The sequence below is a fragment of the Exophiala oligosperma genome (assembly GCF_000835515.1).
Source record: "Exophiala oligosperma strain CBS 72588 unplaced genomic scaffold supercont1.1, whole genome shotgun sequence".
Taxonomy (NCBI): Eukaryota; Fungi; Ascomycota; class Eurotiomycetes; order Chaetothyriales; family Herpotrichiellaceae; genus Exophiala; species Exophiala oligosperma.
In genome coordinates this window covers 995,430-1,009,961 of record NW_015622818.1, presented here as the reverse complement: position 1 = coordinate 1,009,961, position 14,532 = coordinate 995,430, and the positions used below count along the sequence as shown (strand labels likewise).

Here is a 14,532-nt window from a genome sequence, read left to right as displayed (position 1 = left end):
TGAAGTATGTACCCATCGATCTCATTCCTTTGGTATAAGAGGTTCCAACATATTTCTCGCGACATTCAAAAGCAATTATTGATAAACTCCTCAACTTGATTGCACAAGATGGAATCTCACGACTCCAAGATCATCATTGTCGGGGCCGGCGTCTTCGGCCTGAGTACAGCCTTGTGGTTGTCTCGAGCAGGGTACAAGGACATAACTGTCTTTGACAGATGCCCACTAGACACGAAGCATTACAATCCGTCTGATGGATGTGACGGAGCCTCGGCGGACATCAACAAGATCTTCCGAACAGCGTACGGGACGGAAAAGGAGTGAGGGCCTTTCCGTCTTTGGACTGCAACCCTGGATGTAGCTGACACCTTGGACCTAGGTATCAGAACCTCGCGATTGAAGCTCGAAAGCTATGGCTGTCCTGGAACCAGGAGATTAGCGAGAGTCCCGCATCAGACCTTCCGCTCGGCCTTGCGCCAGACGATAAAGTTCTGGATCTCTGCGGGAACTTTTTTTTGGCCGAGGGGCCAGAGCTGCGACAGTTTTACAAGGACTCTTTGTCTGTCATGGAAAAGCTGGAACCGGAATGTCGAAAGCTCCAGTTTGTCAAGGTGGGTCACCACGACAATTGGTCGCCCTGCGTCCCCGAATCCAATTCAACTGCCTGACACAATATCGTATAGGGCGACAAGGACGATGAAGAGCGTCTGCGACAAATTGATCCTAAGTGGGTCGAGACCTTTCATGCCATTGACGGAATCAATAACAACAACACCAACGGCTTTCTGGACATCCAAGGCGGAGTTACTCTTGCAGATAAGGTAGCCTGACTGACCTTCGTGACAATCCTCGAACGAAAGACTGACAAATGCAAGGCCTGTATCTACGCACGTTTTCTCTGCGAGAAAGCCGGCGTCCGTTTCGTCCTCGGATCTCCGCAAGGTCAGCTCAAGACTCTGATCGTTGCCAATGAGGGCAACGGAAAACAAGTGACCGGCATACAAACATATGATGGCAAGAGTCATCACGGAGACATCGTCATCGTCGCATGTAGGTCGATTTTCTTTTGTGACCTTACAAGTTCAGCCGCTGACACAACCTTCAGGTGGGGGTTGGACTGCATCGGTCATTCCCGAGGCCGCTCGTACTGTCGAAACGACAGCTGGTACGCTCATGTTCATCGATGTACCCAAAGAACGGAAGGACATATGGGACAAGTTCGATTCCAAGCATTTCCCGGCATGGTCGTATAGGAGAGGCGAAGGTGATGAGTATGTCCTTGCCGCACGCACTCCTTTCTTCTGATTCCCGTCGGACTAATAACCGCATAGATATTACCAAGGTGGAGGAGTGAGTATTTCGGCTTTCTGATGCGAGCAAGATTACTGGCGTAGGGGTCCTTGGAGACATCTCAGCCAGAAGCTGGTGCTTCGTCATGGCTTCGGTATATATGGCTGACGCTGGTTGATGTGCAGTTTCCTATCACGAAAGAAGGTCGATTAAAGTTTGGCTTCCGCGGCCGCAAGGTATGCAAGCCGTTGTGCTTATTGAGATGGGAACCCTGACTGATGGTGCTATAGTTCACCAATTTCCAAGACCATCCAACCGCTCCCAATCTGTGAGCTTCTCATTGAGCCAGGCATTGACGAGCAGGTTTTGACTGTCTGTACTAGCCGTGTCTCCACCCCGAAGACAAAATATACACATGATCCCATTAAGACCGTACCCCTATATGGTCTCCAGCTGGTGAAGGAAGTAATCGGAAAAGCCTTTCCCGAATTGGCTGAATTCGGCTTCACAGATTTCAGGGTACGTGTCTCAGCGCCTTCGTGCGGCATGTTTGTCCTGTGCTAATTCGTTGAGTATAGCTTTGCTGGTACACCGATAGCATTGACAATGATGTGAGTTTCAGCTGTTGGTGTGGACGTTTGAGCGAGGAACTGATGGCTTGCTCGACGGTAGTTTGTCATTGACTATGTGCCCGGATATTCAGATACCCTGTTCATTTGTTCGGGAGGCTCGTAAGTAGTTCCTTTGTGGCAGGTTATAATAAAGCGGGCTGCTGACTTCAGTTGGCAGTGGACATGGCTTCAAATTCTTGCCAATCCTCGGGAAGGTAAGGACTTCTTTTCGCCTGTCAATATCGCAGGGACTGACATTATTCGCCATTAGCACGTTAAGAACCAGCTGGAACGGATTCCAGATCAATTCACCAACCTTTGGAAGTGGAGGGCCGTCGAGGAAGGTAAAATATGCAATGGGCTGGAGCAGGGAGAGTATGGACCAAGAGAGATGTCTAAGATCCAGATGGCAGAGCGTGAGTTGCACCGTTCGCGAAGAATATGACAAAGCTAATGATTCGTTACAAGCCCGTGACTTCAAGTTTCCGCAACCAAATGGCCCAGCTCTTCAGAGTCAGCTTTGAATGTTATCCAGAGTAGCTGAACCAGAATAATATACCATGAAAGATACCGATTCGCTAAGATGATTATGAGACTCCCCAGAGATCAGTCATGTCTGGCTGAGAACCATTCATTGATAACATGTCAAATGGCATGTCAAATGGCATTGCAACATCGCTGATTCCCATTGCGGAGAAAAATTCCCCTGTCATCGGGAAATGTGACTCTGTCGAAATGCCTTCGACGGGTATTGTTTCGTATAGAGTTTGTGCGTCAGGAGACAATGAGTTCAATATCCTAGGTTCTGACTAAGCGCGTTGTAAAGATAGGAGTGGAATAGTACATACCTGGATACCTGAGATGGATCGTTCGACATGATCTCCTCTAGCAAAGTCCGTAAGTGAAGCATTGAGCTTGGTTCGTGACTAGTTAATTCATCATGAGGCCCGAGGAACCTGTCAGAGAGCTTCTCGAAGATTTCGAGAAATGGAGCTCCAACGGGAAATTGTCGCGTGCACACCGAAAGAGTGCTGGAGCAAGCAACTATGGCTCGTGCAATCCGTCTCGCCGGTAAAATCGTCGATTGTAAAGCCAGGCACTGCAATAGAGTGATACCACAATAGAAATTCTGGTATAAGTCTGTGAGGGATGGGTGAGTCTCAGGACTTATGCTGAGCAGTCTCCCAATCTAAGCAACATTAGTTGAGTACAATGTCGACGAACTACGCATGAAAAGTACCTCGCAAGCATCAGCAGCTTTTTCAGCACACAGAAGCAGCAAGTGTTCGTCAACACTCTGTTGAAGCAAGACCGGACGCATCGTTAGAAGAACCGCTTGAAGGTAGAAGCCCTGCTTCCTTGTGTCGCTCTGTCGGGGAAGGTTCTTAGGAATGTTCTGAGGTGCTGTTGCTCTCCAGTTATCTAGCTCAGAAAGTAGTCTCTGCACATCTTCGTAAGTCGGTGGGAGCGCATGTGGCCCAAAAAGTCTTGTCCTAATGTTGAGCTTGTCAGCAACTCTGGTGATACTACCGCCCAGTGATGATAATCATACATAATTCTTGATTTCAAGCGATAAAATTCGAGATGATGCAATGCAGAGCTGATCTGACAAAATGTGAGACCCAGAGAGCTCACTGAACAATTCGCCAAACACACCGATGTCAGTCCACCTATCTGACTACCATCTTCGCCAGCTCTCTGGCGGAACTGAAGATCTTTGATTTTGTCCGAATCTGTGCAGTCAATGTCAACGTTCACCGGGGTCTACTCAGACAGTTAGCTGATTCAAGGTCGGCGATAGCATCACATCTTGCCTCGGCATCAATATCCAAATCGTGGATTCCGAAAGGGCGTCGGGCCAAGCTCGCTACAAGGCTTCCAAATGTCAACAAGTATGCCATAAGAATATGCTAGACATCACTACCGATCAAAGCAATAAGCACACCAGAAAAATCTCTTCTGTAGTTCAATTGCGAGGGGGTCCATGACGTTGGTCTTTGAAGATGTTGTCCGGTGATAGCCAAGCTCGATGCAAAGGCGCATGATGATGCCGGAAAGATGCCTTGAATCCGGTAAGTGATACAGGTCTGATTACAGGGAAGGCGTTGATACCAGACTGATGGTCCTCCCTGGGAGTTGACGAGTATGCGTTAAGGATCATTCACTGGGTTGACTTACGGTTGTTCGGAAGTGATATTGGCACAGGCAAAGCAGCGCTTGCACAGTAGTTGAGTTTTGAAGTGTCAAGATTGGGTGCAAATATTTGAGTGCACGCGCGAAGTAGGCCTGAACATTTCAAATGAATGTCTATCAGAGTCCACATCTTTAGAAAACATACCCTGGGCGGATACTCCGGGTTGGAAACAAACCCAGCCCCGATGGCATAGATGATCCAAATAAAGTATGCTCCTGGAAACGAATGAGCGGGCTTCCTGTGTCTTCGATATTATGTCACATGTTGATACAAGAGCCCTACCAGTTTGAGTGTCAAGATCGTCATCTTTTGTCGAATAGCAGATGGTATCTCTACGTTGATGCCACTCCCGCAATTGGACCCAATCAACGATACAATAGCGTGCCTGAATGTAAAGGTAGACAGTCTCGAGCAGAAGATGGCCAACCTCTCTTGATGGAAGCTCAGGTAAGGTAGTCGCCTGCATCTCAGATGTTGAGGTTCCTCCTTGGAGCATGTTGAAGCTCGTGATTTCGGAGGTCGACTCAGGCGACTTCTGCAAGCTGCTATGAGACAGTCAGGTTCAGTAGATCAGAAGGTCTCTTGTGACATGCCTCTCAACAAGCTAAAGAGATGTTAGCAGCGGGAAACATAGTCGAGATCCTTGTTGAGATGAGTAGATACCTCTGTGAAGGAGAAGGTGCCATTTGCCGAGTGACTACCCCTTTGGGACTTTGCAACAGCCCTTGTCCTTCGTCCCGGAGACGTAGAAACTGCTGGAGGATTAGCAGGTAGTTTATCGACGAGCAGTGAGACAGTACAATGGTCATTGGATTGCCTAATTCCCTCATTGTCTACCAGGCGATCCCGAAGAGGTGTTACAGTTGTGGCGCTGCGGAGCTCGGATTCAAGTGAAGCGATGCGAGCTTCAAGGGTTGCAACATATCTGCGGTTGTTTAGGAGAATTCTGAGACCCAGGTGATTGAGGACACCTACTCTGAGCCTCTAGGAAGGCCGTCTGAAGGCACATCGAAGACACAATCTGCGGTCGACGTTGTTAGAGACGCTCACCTGTGCAGTCTGAGGGAGAGAGATACCTGAATTTGCCCTGCCGCACGCCGCACATTTGCTGATTCTGTCAAAGAGTGTGTAAACAAAGCCTCGATATAACTCACTCCTGAATTTGGCCTATGAAGTGGCATTTCAGCTTCTTACTTTTGCAACGGTGACCTGAGGGCTGAGTATCAGTCTATGCCGGTCACGAACAAGACCATCAGGATCAATTACAAGCATTGGTACTCCGTCGCGTTGGGCCAACGGTGATTTCTGCCCGTCTCCGTTTTTGACTCCTACCACCAGTATCTTGAAGTGCACTGGTGCCTTCAGGGATATCCATCCGTCTGCTGTGTTGACTCTGTGCCTAGTGAGGCCCAAAATACCGGGTATCAAGGTAGCTAGGAGATTCTTGAGGTTGGGGCATCTTGTAGTTCATAAAGTGCCCTTGGAGAGATAGAAGTAACCCCCTAATCAATGTACTGCAGGTACCAAAGGCTAGGCGGGGTTGACGCCGCTCTAAGCGAGACCTTTAACTAAATTCCTGCCCCTCCATCTTTATCGCGCTAGCAAGTATCAGAGCATACCCTTACACATACTCGCTCCCTGCAATACCAACGTCTACGAACTATCAACCTTCAAAATCGTGCTTCTGTCCTTAGGATGATCAGATACTGTGCTTGTTGGACGACTTCATTTGTGGAATTTTCCTCGCACACATCTTGACAGAGACACATCCGCATAGTATGCGACGCACTGCCTGCGAACGATGCAGGGCTCAAAAAATAAAGGCAAGACCAGACAACCTGATTGATGCCGTGTTAGGCATAATCCAGACCTGACCAACGCAGTGTACCCCGAACAAACCTTGTCGACCATGCCTTCAATCTGGATCCCAATGTGTGGCTCCTGGTTTACGCCTCTCTCGGAATCGACAGCCACTCATCGCACCTGCGACTGTTGACACGCCGGTGATGCTGCAGGAGAGCAGTATCGTGGATCTTGGCAAACAGGTGAGATTTCCCTGCCACCACAGGCCTAGGCCCCTTTTGATGACGAGAGGTAGCTGCTTGACCACGACCAAGTAATGCACCCATATGGAAGTGTCGATGCCATCCCGGGCAGTCTAGCCTTTCGAATTGATCAATCTACCGCCTTCCGTTGGCGTGACGAACTGCCGTATGAACTTCCAGCAGTTGAAGTACTGGATGTGTTGTCGGATAGTTATTTCAACTCAGTCAATTGGTTCATGATGGCAAGTCTGTCCTGACGGTCACACTGCTCATCTGTGGGTAATACCGATCGCCCAGATGAGCAGTGGATGAACTGACCTATACGCAAGCTTACGGTGATAGCTGACATCGAATCACAGGTATTGGATCAAGCCAAATTCCGAGCACGGTCAAGCCGAGCACTAGCAAACGAATACATCAACATGGATGACCGCAATTTTGTCTTCTTGATGTCCTTGATTTGGGGGCTTGGAGCACATTACATCTGGGCCAATCCTGCGACGTCCTCCAGCATGCCGATTCCCACATCCTTGCTCGCGGAGATGATGAAAGTGGTCGATGTTGCATATTCAAGAATAACAGCTAGCCCAACTTTGGAAACCGTTCAGATCGCCATCCTGTTAGGAAGCTTTCACTTGTTCAATGGCTCACCATATCTCGGCTTTGCTATCTTTGGAAGTGGCGTCCGATGTGCCCAAGCGATCGGTCTTCATCGACAACCACGTACTAGTAGTAGCACGGGAGAATCCTGCTTAGTTTGGTGGGCTCTGGAAATCAGTGACAAGTCTGTTGAACACCCAGCGATGCTTCCCTTATATCTAAGATGTTGTCAGTATGCTGATTTCCTCAAACGCAAAGGTATGCTGCTGTCGCATTTGGGTTACCATGCGGTGTCGATGACTCGGATTGTGATGTACCAGAAATCAACGACAAGGACAAATCACAACCAGATGACCCGGTGTCATCAATCAATTTGACATATCACAAACTCAAAGGTCGCCTATACAGGATTATGGGCCCATTCCTCGGTCGTAAAAAGCAGACGAACCAACTTCGAAGTCTCCTTCACGTTCGTCGAGAGCTGAAAGAGTGGCATGCAAGCGTACCAGAATGGCTCAAATGTAGCACCGATAGTCCAGAGTTCAATCGTCGGCCAACCCAAGTGCAAATGCAAGCCGTCGCTCTCCAATTGGCTTACGATAACCTTCAAATGGTACTGTTCAGACAGGCAGCGTTCCCAAGAAACAGGTGGGAATACCCTGTTGATCGACATCAAGCCGAAGCGATCAAAGATCTCTCCGAGGCCGCCATTCGTACCGCCAGCATCTCAACTTTTGCCGCTGCTAGACTGATTTGCCAGTCTTCTCATGCTGCGATGCATGTTGCGATCTGCTCATTCACAGCTGGGGTCATCTTATCCCTGATGATCGCATCGCAACCAAACGACCCAGAGTCGTCTACCCAGCTGGAATCGCTGAAGAATATCATTAATTTGTTCGAACAATTCCCGAGTCAGAACTATCGACTAGCTACTCAGAGCTTGACGCTCTTGAAAGCATTAGAATTCCGTGTAGACCCTCAACTCGCCCAAGGGTCAGGTGAAGATATCAGGTTCAGCAACAGACATTCATTGCACTGTAAGTTTCAACCTAGGCTGCCACACACTTGAATCTTTTTTCGGTTTGTTGTCGTCGTCGAATCCTACTGAGGAGTGCCACTAGATCAACCCAAAAGGAATAACCCTGGGCCTGTTCAAGACTTGGCAATGATGGGTGAGGACAACAATAATACTCCTAATACTGCAACCAATATTCTGGAATTCAACTTTGGAGATTTGGGCTTTTCATCAAATGCTGGTGGTCCCCTTGATGACGTTGGGCAGCTATGGTTGTGGGACGATCTTTCGAACGAGAACTGGATGCCGAATTTCCAATAGATTAGGATTACAAAATCAGATATCTCTCTTCGGCCGGAAAGACGAACGTTTTTGACAGATCTCTGTCGTATCCCAATTTGTTCCTTGGCCTCGTCGCGACCGAGTCAGACTTTGGCCTCGACTTGACAACGGCATTTCTCCTCGATCAAAAAGCTCTTTCTCTGCGGGGTCGGGACAATGACATCAACAACGCCTGCAAGGTTTCGTTCGGATTGCAAGCAGTTTTGATTGGAAGTATGTCCGGAAGTGTATTTTTGAGTTGCTCAACCCAGTTGTACGGGCGTAGTTGAGAAGATCGATCATACTATAATCACGGAGACTCCGCCAATCAAAGTTGCACGATGTCCGAGCATGGAGAACCCGTTCTCTCCCTTCAACGCGTCGCTTACGAGAGTTTCGTGCCAACGGACAAGCTTCAATTCTGATGTCAACTACGGCTGATGTTCCAGAGGGCAGTGCAAAGGTATAAAACAACCAGCATGGATCGTGACATAGTGTTTGGACAACACATTCTGCTTCTCCGACTTCGTTCTCACCTGTCATGGCTTCCAACTCATCAGAACGTAAACCGGTCCCCGACCAGGCCGAACACGACGCCTGGTTCCCATCACCATTCTCTTTGACGCAATACGTCCCCCCAAAGACCGATTTCGACGGTGCAGATTATCCCAATGCGTACAAAGGTGGTAAATGGCGGATCCTTTTGATTGCAACACAAGAGCGCTACTTGAAAATGTCTGGTGGTGAATTTTTCTCGACGGGCAATCATCCAGTCGAGATGCTCCTTCCCGTACTTCACCTCGACGCTGCTGGCTTTGAGGTCGACATCGCTACAGTCTCTGGCGATCCAGTCAAATTCGAGATGTGGGCGTTCCCGAAGGAGGATGAGGCTGTCAAGAACATCTTTGAAAAGTACAAGGATAAGCTCCGTCAACCACTTAATCTGGAGAAAGTTTGGGGCGACGGTTTCAACAAAGACACACCGTACATCGGTGTGTTCATTCCCGGCGGACACGGCGTCATGAACGATGTCCCATTCTCGCCAACGGTGGGCAAAATCCTCAGATGGGCAGACGCGAATCAGCGCTACTTTATCTCACTCTGCCACGGACCTGCTTCAATGTTGGCAGCCAACGTGGGCAAACCTGAAGGGAGTGATTTCATCTACTCCGGTTACAAAATCAACGTCTTTCCCGATACACTCGATACTGGCGCCAATATCGATATAGGATACATTCCTGGAAAGATGCCTTGGCTCGTTGGCGATGAGCTTCGCAAACTCGGCATCATACCCATCAACAAGGAAATCACGGGTGAAACGCACCGCGACCGGTATGTGCTTACGGGTGATTCGCCTCTGGCTTCGAATAATCTAGGAAAGCTGGCTGCTCGTACTATCCTGGAGGAGCTTCCACAACGGTCTTGATGACAAAGTGCTTTGAAAGGGATGGGTAGCTAGTAAATACTTCATTCGAATTGATACGCGATTCTAAAACATGCAATGCTTCTAGTAGCCCGTAATTGACGCCTGAACTCAATAGGGTATTCGGTGCTACGTAGGCCAGGGCAAGTCTAGTTCGGAGTCGGGGCCCCCCAGATGAGTTAGGTAGGTCGGGGTTGGCATGGGGCGGGAAAGAGTCATATACTGTAAGGCTTAAAGTCCTAGAATAACGCAGCATTGAAATTACCTGCTCGAGTTTAGCGTCTAGACTTCACCTCTTTGCGTAATTCCGCCCTCTCTCCCAGTCAGGATCAGACCTCAGCTAGAATCGGTCCAGGTCAACTATCAAATCGCTACTTGCCTCGTCTTTCTGACCTACCCAGCAGAACTGCCTGACTTACAGTTCACAAAAGTCGCCGTTCTGAACGCCCGACGGACGTAGCCATGGTTTCGCATTCACTCAACGAAAGTCCAGGAAGATGCGAGTAAAGTGCGCCCCGCTACTTGGCTGCTACAAATCTCACCTTCAAGTATAGCAAGCAGCAGCCTTCTTCTCCGAGGTCGTGCGTGGTGACTCGCGTTACATATCTGCATACGTTGAACTGCATTCGATAGTATCACTGATGAATTACCAAGTAATTGGCGGAAACAGATGTCTGGTTCCGACAAACAACCCATCGCGTCTCAACTCCAACGGCCATGTCCGGGAAATCAACACACTAGAATGTTTATGGAAGGTGTTGGCGGGCAATTCGACCAACCTATATAACGTCGGGGGTTACTTTTTTGGATAGTAATTATATGTACCTTTATGATTCACATCAGGAGGCCTTGAGGACCTTTTTATTGTGTCTACTTTATTTTTTTCCATACGTTCAACGGTCATAGATTAGAATTCCTCCTCCTCGATACGAGAACCATCTGAAGTCTTCTTCCCCGTTCCCTCTACCATCCATCCATCATTACATTGCAGCCGCCATGTATCTGCGAGCGGCCCACGCAGAGTTCAACGTCCCCGCGTTACGCAACTTCATCAAACAAAACCCTCTGGGTTTATTCATCACGGCCGTCTCGTCGGCCAACTTTCCAACCATCCAATGCACGCACATCCCGTGGTTGATCGACGTCCAGGACGAATCGAGCGAGGCCGAATTGGGCAAACTCCGTGGACACATGGCCAAGGCCAATCCTCACACAAAGGCATTGATCGAAGCAGTACAACAACAATCTTCTGGCGGTGGCACTCTCGGCGAAGACGTCTCCATCGTGTTCACGGGTCCGGTCCATCACTACGTCACACCGAAATTCTACGTCGAGACGAAACCCAGTACTGGCAAGGTGGTCCCGACTTGGAATTATTCTGCCGTACAGGTCTACGGGAAAGCCAAGGTGTATTGTGATGACGGCCCGGACACTGGGACGTTTCTCCAGACACAAATCAGTGACTTGTCGAACCACGCCGAGACAAACGTGATGGGGTACACGACAAAACCTTGGACCGTGGATGACGCTCCCACAAGGTACGTCGACATCCTCAAAAGGAACATTGTCGGAATCGAAATCGAAATCACCCGGTTGGAGGGCAAGTACAAAATGAGTCAGGAGCTGGGAAAGGGGGACCGAGAAGGTGTGATAAGAGGGTTCGAGACCATAGGGACGGATGAGGCTTTGTCGATCGCCAGGACGGTGGAGGATAGGGGGAACCTGAAAGACGCTCAGGCGCAGGCTCAAAAGGCCAAAGCATCGGCATAGCACAAGTTCCACACCGAAGAGACACTACTTATACCTGGTCAGCTGGAAGGGATCAATCTCCCCGGGAGCAACATCAGAGGCCTCAACATGCTGAGCATGGCATGCCTGCAAGCCCGAGGAACCAAGGAAACTTCTGAAGATCCGGTAGTACTCCTTTTGACTGTGCTATATACTCAATAATAAACCAGTACTATGACATATGCTCCATGAACGCCTTCAACCTTGTAAGATTCCACCCCAGTCCCATGGGTATCGCTGAGAAAGACTCCTTCTGTCTAGGAAGACGAAAACACACATACAAAAATCATCCAAGTGCGCCGCATACTTGCGTGAGGAGGTATCATCTTTCGTCATCCATCATCATGATTTTTCCTTTTCATTTCCCATCGCATGGAATTCCAATCAAGGTTGGTGGTACCAACCATGCATGTCATGATCATTGTTTGTCCGCGACCTGACCTCACTTCGAAGGTAATGCCGTCTCAAGTTTCTCACTCGACGACAGCGTACTCATCCACCCACTCACGCTCGTAGGGTCGACACTGTCACCGAAACTCACGCTGTCGTCCAAGATCACAATGCTCGCCGTGCCAGTGCTGCCCGTCCCATCCAAAATGACCGCGACCTTGACCGTCTTGTCCGTGGGCCGAGCGAACCAATTACTGGAACCCAGTGAGTGCGCGCCGTGCCAGGTGGACTTGCACTTTGTGTTGCCCGAGTTGAGCACCTCGAGGATGTCGAACTCGCCGCATCCCGACTGCCAGCACGAGCAGCTGCCGTACTGTTGCGTGCGTGGGACCTGGGCGTTGAGCATCCACGCCGCGGGCATGTCGGCGTTGAACCCCGTCTTGCCTGACAAGGGCATCTGGAACTCGGCGAGGAACAACTTGGACGCACCCCCAAAGCCGTGGTACGCCACGGACCCGGGCCGGTAGTAGTCGCATCCCGCTTCATTTTCGGCGGTGCACTCGTTGTCCGTCATGATGACGAATTCCTGATTGTCGCCCACGAGGGTGTCGGCGAGGGTGACGGGGCCCGAGGAGCCCGAGGTGGCGTCGGCGTTGGAGTACGAGAGTGAGTTGCCCCAAGTGTAGTCGAATACTCCGCTGCCTGTTCCACCAAAGTGGTTGAGGAAGACGAGACCTGAAGCAGTGCCGGATTCGGCGTCATAATATGCTTGGCGAGTCCAAGTGCCACTCCCACCGCCGCCACCGTTGGTTGGACTCGAGGTTGAGGCGCTTGATGTGGTGGTGCTTGAGGATGTTGGAAAAGACGATTCTGAAGTCGAGGAGCTGGAGACTTCTGCAGAGGACGATGAGGAGGGAAAAGATGGTATTGAGGTCGAGGAGCTAGAGATTCCTGCAGAGGATGATGAAGATGGAAGAGAGGACGTCGAGGAGGTAGGGAAGACCTCGGAGGAAGTGGCTGTGGGTGAGGAAGTAGGAATCACCTCCGAGGAGGTCGTGGTGGATGGGGAGAGAGTTGTTGGATAGGATGAGGAGGAGGGCGTGGGAATCATAGGGGGGGATGTCGTTGTCGTGGATGTCGTAGACGTCGTGGAGCTCGATGGTGAGTTGTCGGAGGTCGTGGTGACGGTAGCAGTGGTAGTAGCTTCCGTAGATGAGGCGGGAGATGAAGTTGAAGTTGTTTCCTGTGATGTACTTGAAGAACTGTGACCTCCATCACTGGTGGCTTCCGAGGAGGACGGCAACGACGTCGTCGTCGAGATTGGTGTGGTTGGGACGACTGAGGTGGCAGCATCGGTGCTTGATTGTGCAGACGATATCACGCTCGTTGCAAATCCTGATGTCGCACCAGGGCCAGGGTAAGTGTTGGGCCAGGATGTGACTTGTCCATCGATGGTCGCCGTCACCCAGACCGTGTCGAAAACGATCTCTGTCCAAGTGCGGGTCGAAGGCCCATCGTCTGAACCTGGACCAACTCCATCACTAGGTCCTGATGGTGTTGCATCATTTCCACCCACCGGGTCAGTATCTGAGCCTGGTTGCGGTGAGCCTCCTGTCCAGAGCTTCTTCCAAGATGTCCAATTACTTCCATCGTCGCGCTTTGCCTTTGCAGCTACATTGGCGGCGATTTCTTGCTTGAGTTGGTGGAAATGGCGATGGGCGGCGTATCTTCCGACGTGCTGCGACCGATGGTGGTGCTGGTCTTGAGATCGCTTCGTCTTTGAAGAACTCGATCCGAGGCTGTAGAATGCAAATTGTTTGAGTTGAATTGGGCCACGGAAGTGCCACGATACCTGTTCGGGTCTTGTCAGCCATTGTCTATGCGCCAAAGAAACCGAGGGAAAGAGAGTTCGGTGCTCATCATATACAATACATACCTCGTCATTAAAAGGGGCCATTCCACCTCCGTAACTGGCAGGCTGGAAATCGCATTGCCCTCCTTGCATGTTCGTGACTTGTTGATACTGACCAGCAGTACCGAAATTTGAGTACGAGATGGCTTCCATTTGACTGCAATACCAGTTGCCACTTTCTTCTGTACAGCCTGCCCCTTGTGCAGAGGCTGTGCCAGCGGTTGCCGCAAGGGCGATGCCGGGCAATACTACCCTTGAGTATATCATCTTTAGAGTGTGAGTTGGTTCGGGTTGCTGGGGTTGACGATTTTTTCCTTTCGTCCTTTGCTTTATGTATACAACTTCTCCAATTAGTCAACTGCAAGGGATGTGTATGTTGCAATTCGATAACAAGTATGTTTCATAGAATAGCAGTGATGGCAATGAGCAAGCAGGTAGTGCTCCCGAGTAAGGCGCGCAGTTAGCCAGCACCAAATGGTAAAGAGTGTGTAAAAAAAGAGAAAGAGAAAAAGGTCTCGACACGAACCCGTTCCAAAGAGTGTTGAGGATGGGTTTTGTCGTTGGGTTTTTATTGTTCCCATTGTTGCGTTTGTCTGGGACGAGTCACCTTATTCAAGTACGCCTCTGACGATGAATGGGAGAAACCAAAAGGTCTGTGTTCACCGTTTGCAGTTGTGGCTGGCAGCCCAAGTGAATCTTTTTACGAACAGTGACGCGGTGCGGCGCGGAGCACTGGGCATCAAAAGCGCCAATAAGCGACTCAGTGAACCTGAAACATCGTGATCAAATCCGAGTATCTGGCTGAAAACGAGTACTTGGGACGACAAAGAAGCGTCGAGACTTTCGGGGCTGACCCCTGACATATGTCCACCTTAGATGGTCTGCACGCGGGTGTGTGGAAAGGGCGTAGCTCACGGTCCATGTCAAGAGACAATCGCAGCCA

The 14,532-nt window shown here is 50.0% G+C and overlaps 5 protein-coding genes across 6 annotated transcripts; 3 read left to right on the top strand and 2 right to left on the bottom strand.

Moving 5' to 3' along the window:
* Positions 1–108: 108 nt before the first annotated feature.
* Positions 109–2,425, top strand: PV06_00352 (uncharacterized protein; the record flags this gene model as incomplete). Its single annotated transcript, XM_016400846.1, has 14 exons — positions 109–320; positions 380–611; positions 684–821; positions 876–1,050; positions 1,106–1,271; positions 1,332–1,350; positions 1,476–1,526; positions 1,581–1,618; positions 1,674–1,809; positions 1,869–1,901; positions 1,963–2,021; positions 2,080–2,116; positions 2,173–2,317; positions 2,370–2,425. 14 exons carry the CDS (start codon positions 109–111, stop codon positions 2,423–2,425), a joined length of 1,497 nt encoding a protein of 498 aa, XP_016267899.1.
* On the bottom strand, positions 2,116–4,628 carry PV06_00351 (the record flags this gene model as incomplete). 2 transcript variants are annotated; one of them, XM_016400845.1, is made up of 10 exons in its annotated part: positions 2,116–2,152; positions 2,218–2,405; positions 2,461–2,699; positions 2,750–3,090; positions 3,142–3,394; positions 3,454–3,506; positions 3,558–3,665; positions 4,080–4,187; positions 4,240–4,310; positions 4,378–4,628. In XM_016400845.1, the coding sequence occupies 8 exons, from the start codon at positions 4,589–4,591 to the stop codon at positions 2,489–2,491; spliced, it is 1,359 nt and encodes a 452-aa protein (XP_016267898.1). In that variant the 3' UTR covers positions 2,116–2,152; positions 2,218–2,405; positions 2,461–2,488. The 2 variants fall into 2 exon arrangements, with proteins under 2 accessions (XP_016267898.1, XP_016267897.1); XM_016400844.1 differs by having other exon boundaries at positions 2,218–2,699; positions 4,378–4,591.
* Positions 4,629–6,562: 1,934 nt separating this feature from the next.
* Positions 6,563–8,076, top strand: PV06_00350 (uncharacterized protein; the record flags this gene model as incomplete). The annotated part of the gene is made up of 3 exons (XM_016400843.1): positions 6,563–6,924; positions 6,999–7,777; positions 7,862–8,076. The coding sequence occupies 3 exons, from the start codon at positions 6,563–6,565 to the stop codon at positions 8,074–8,076; spliced, it is 1,356 nt and encodes a 451-aa protein (XP_016267896.1).
* Positions 8,077–10,495: 2,419 nt separating this feature from the next.
* On the top strand, positions 10,496–11,269 carry PV06_00349 (uncharacterized protein; the record flags this gene model as incomplete). The annotated part of the gene is made up of 1 exon (XM_016400842.1): positions 10,496–11,269. One exon carries the CDS (start codon positions 10,496–10,498, stop codon positions 11,267–11,269), a length of 774 nt encoding a protein of 257 aa, XP_016267895.1.
* A 131-nt stretch (positions 11,270–11,400) lies between these two features.
* Positions 11,401–14,382, bottom strand: PV06_00348 (uncharacterized protein). Its single transcript, XM_016400841.1, has 2 exons — positions 13,614–14,382; positions 11,401–13,529 (listed from the first exon to the last, which is right to left on the bottom strand). The coding sequence occupies exons 1-2, from the start codon at positions 13,854–13,856 to the stop codon at positions 11,730–11,732; spliced, it is 2,043 nt and encodes a 680-aa protein (XP_016267894.1). The 5' UTR covers positions 13,857–14,382; the 3' UTR covers positions 11,401–11,729.
* Positions 14,383–14,532: the final 150 nt, after the last annotated feature.

Excerpts from the sequence above, each read along its gene's own strand:
- PV06_00348 (XM_016400841.1), bottom strand. The coding sequence starts at position 13,856 with ATGATATACTCAAGGGTAGTATTGCCCGGCATCGCCCTTGCGGCAACC. Across the intron at positions 13,530-13,613 it reads TGGCCCCTTTTAATGACGAG|GTATCGTGGCACTTCCGTGG; the intron begins GTATGTATTGTA and ends AGACCCGAACAG.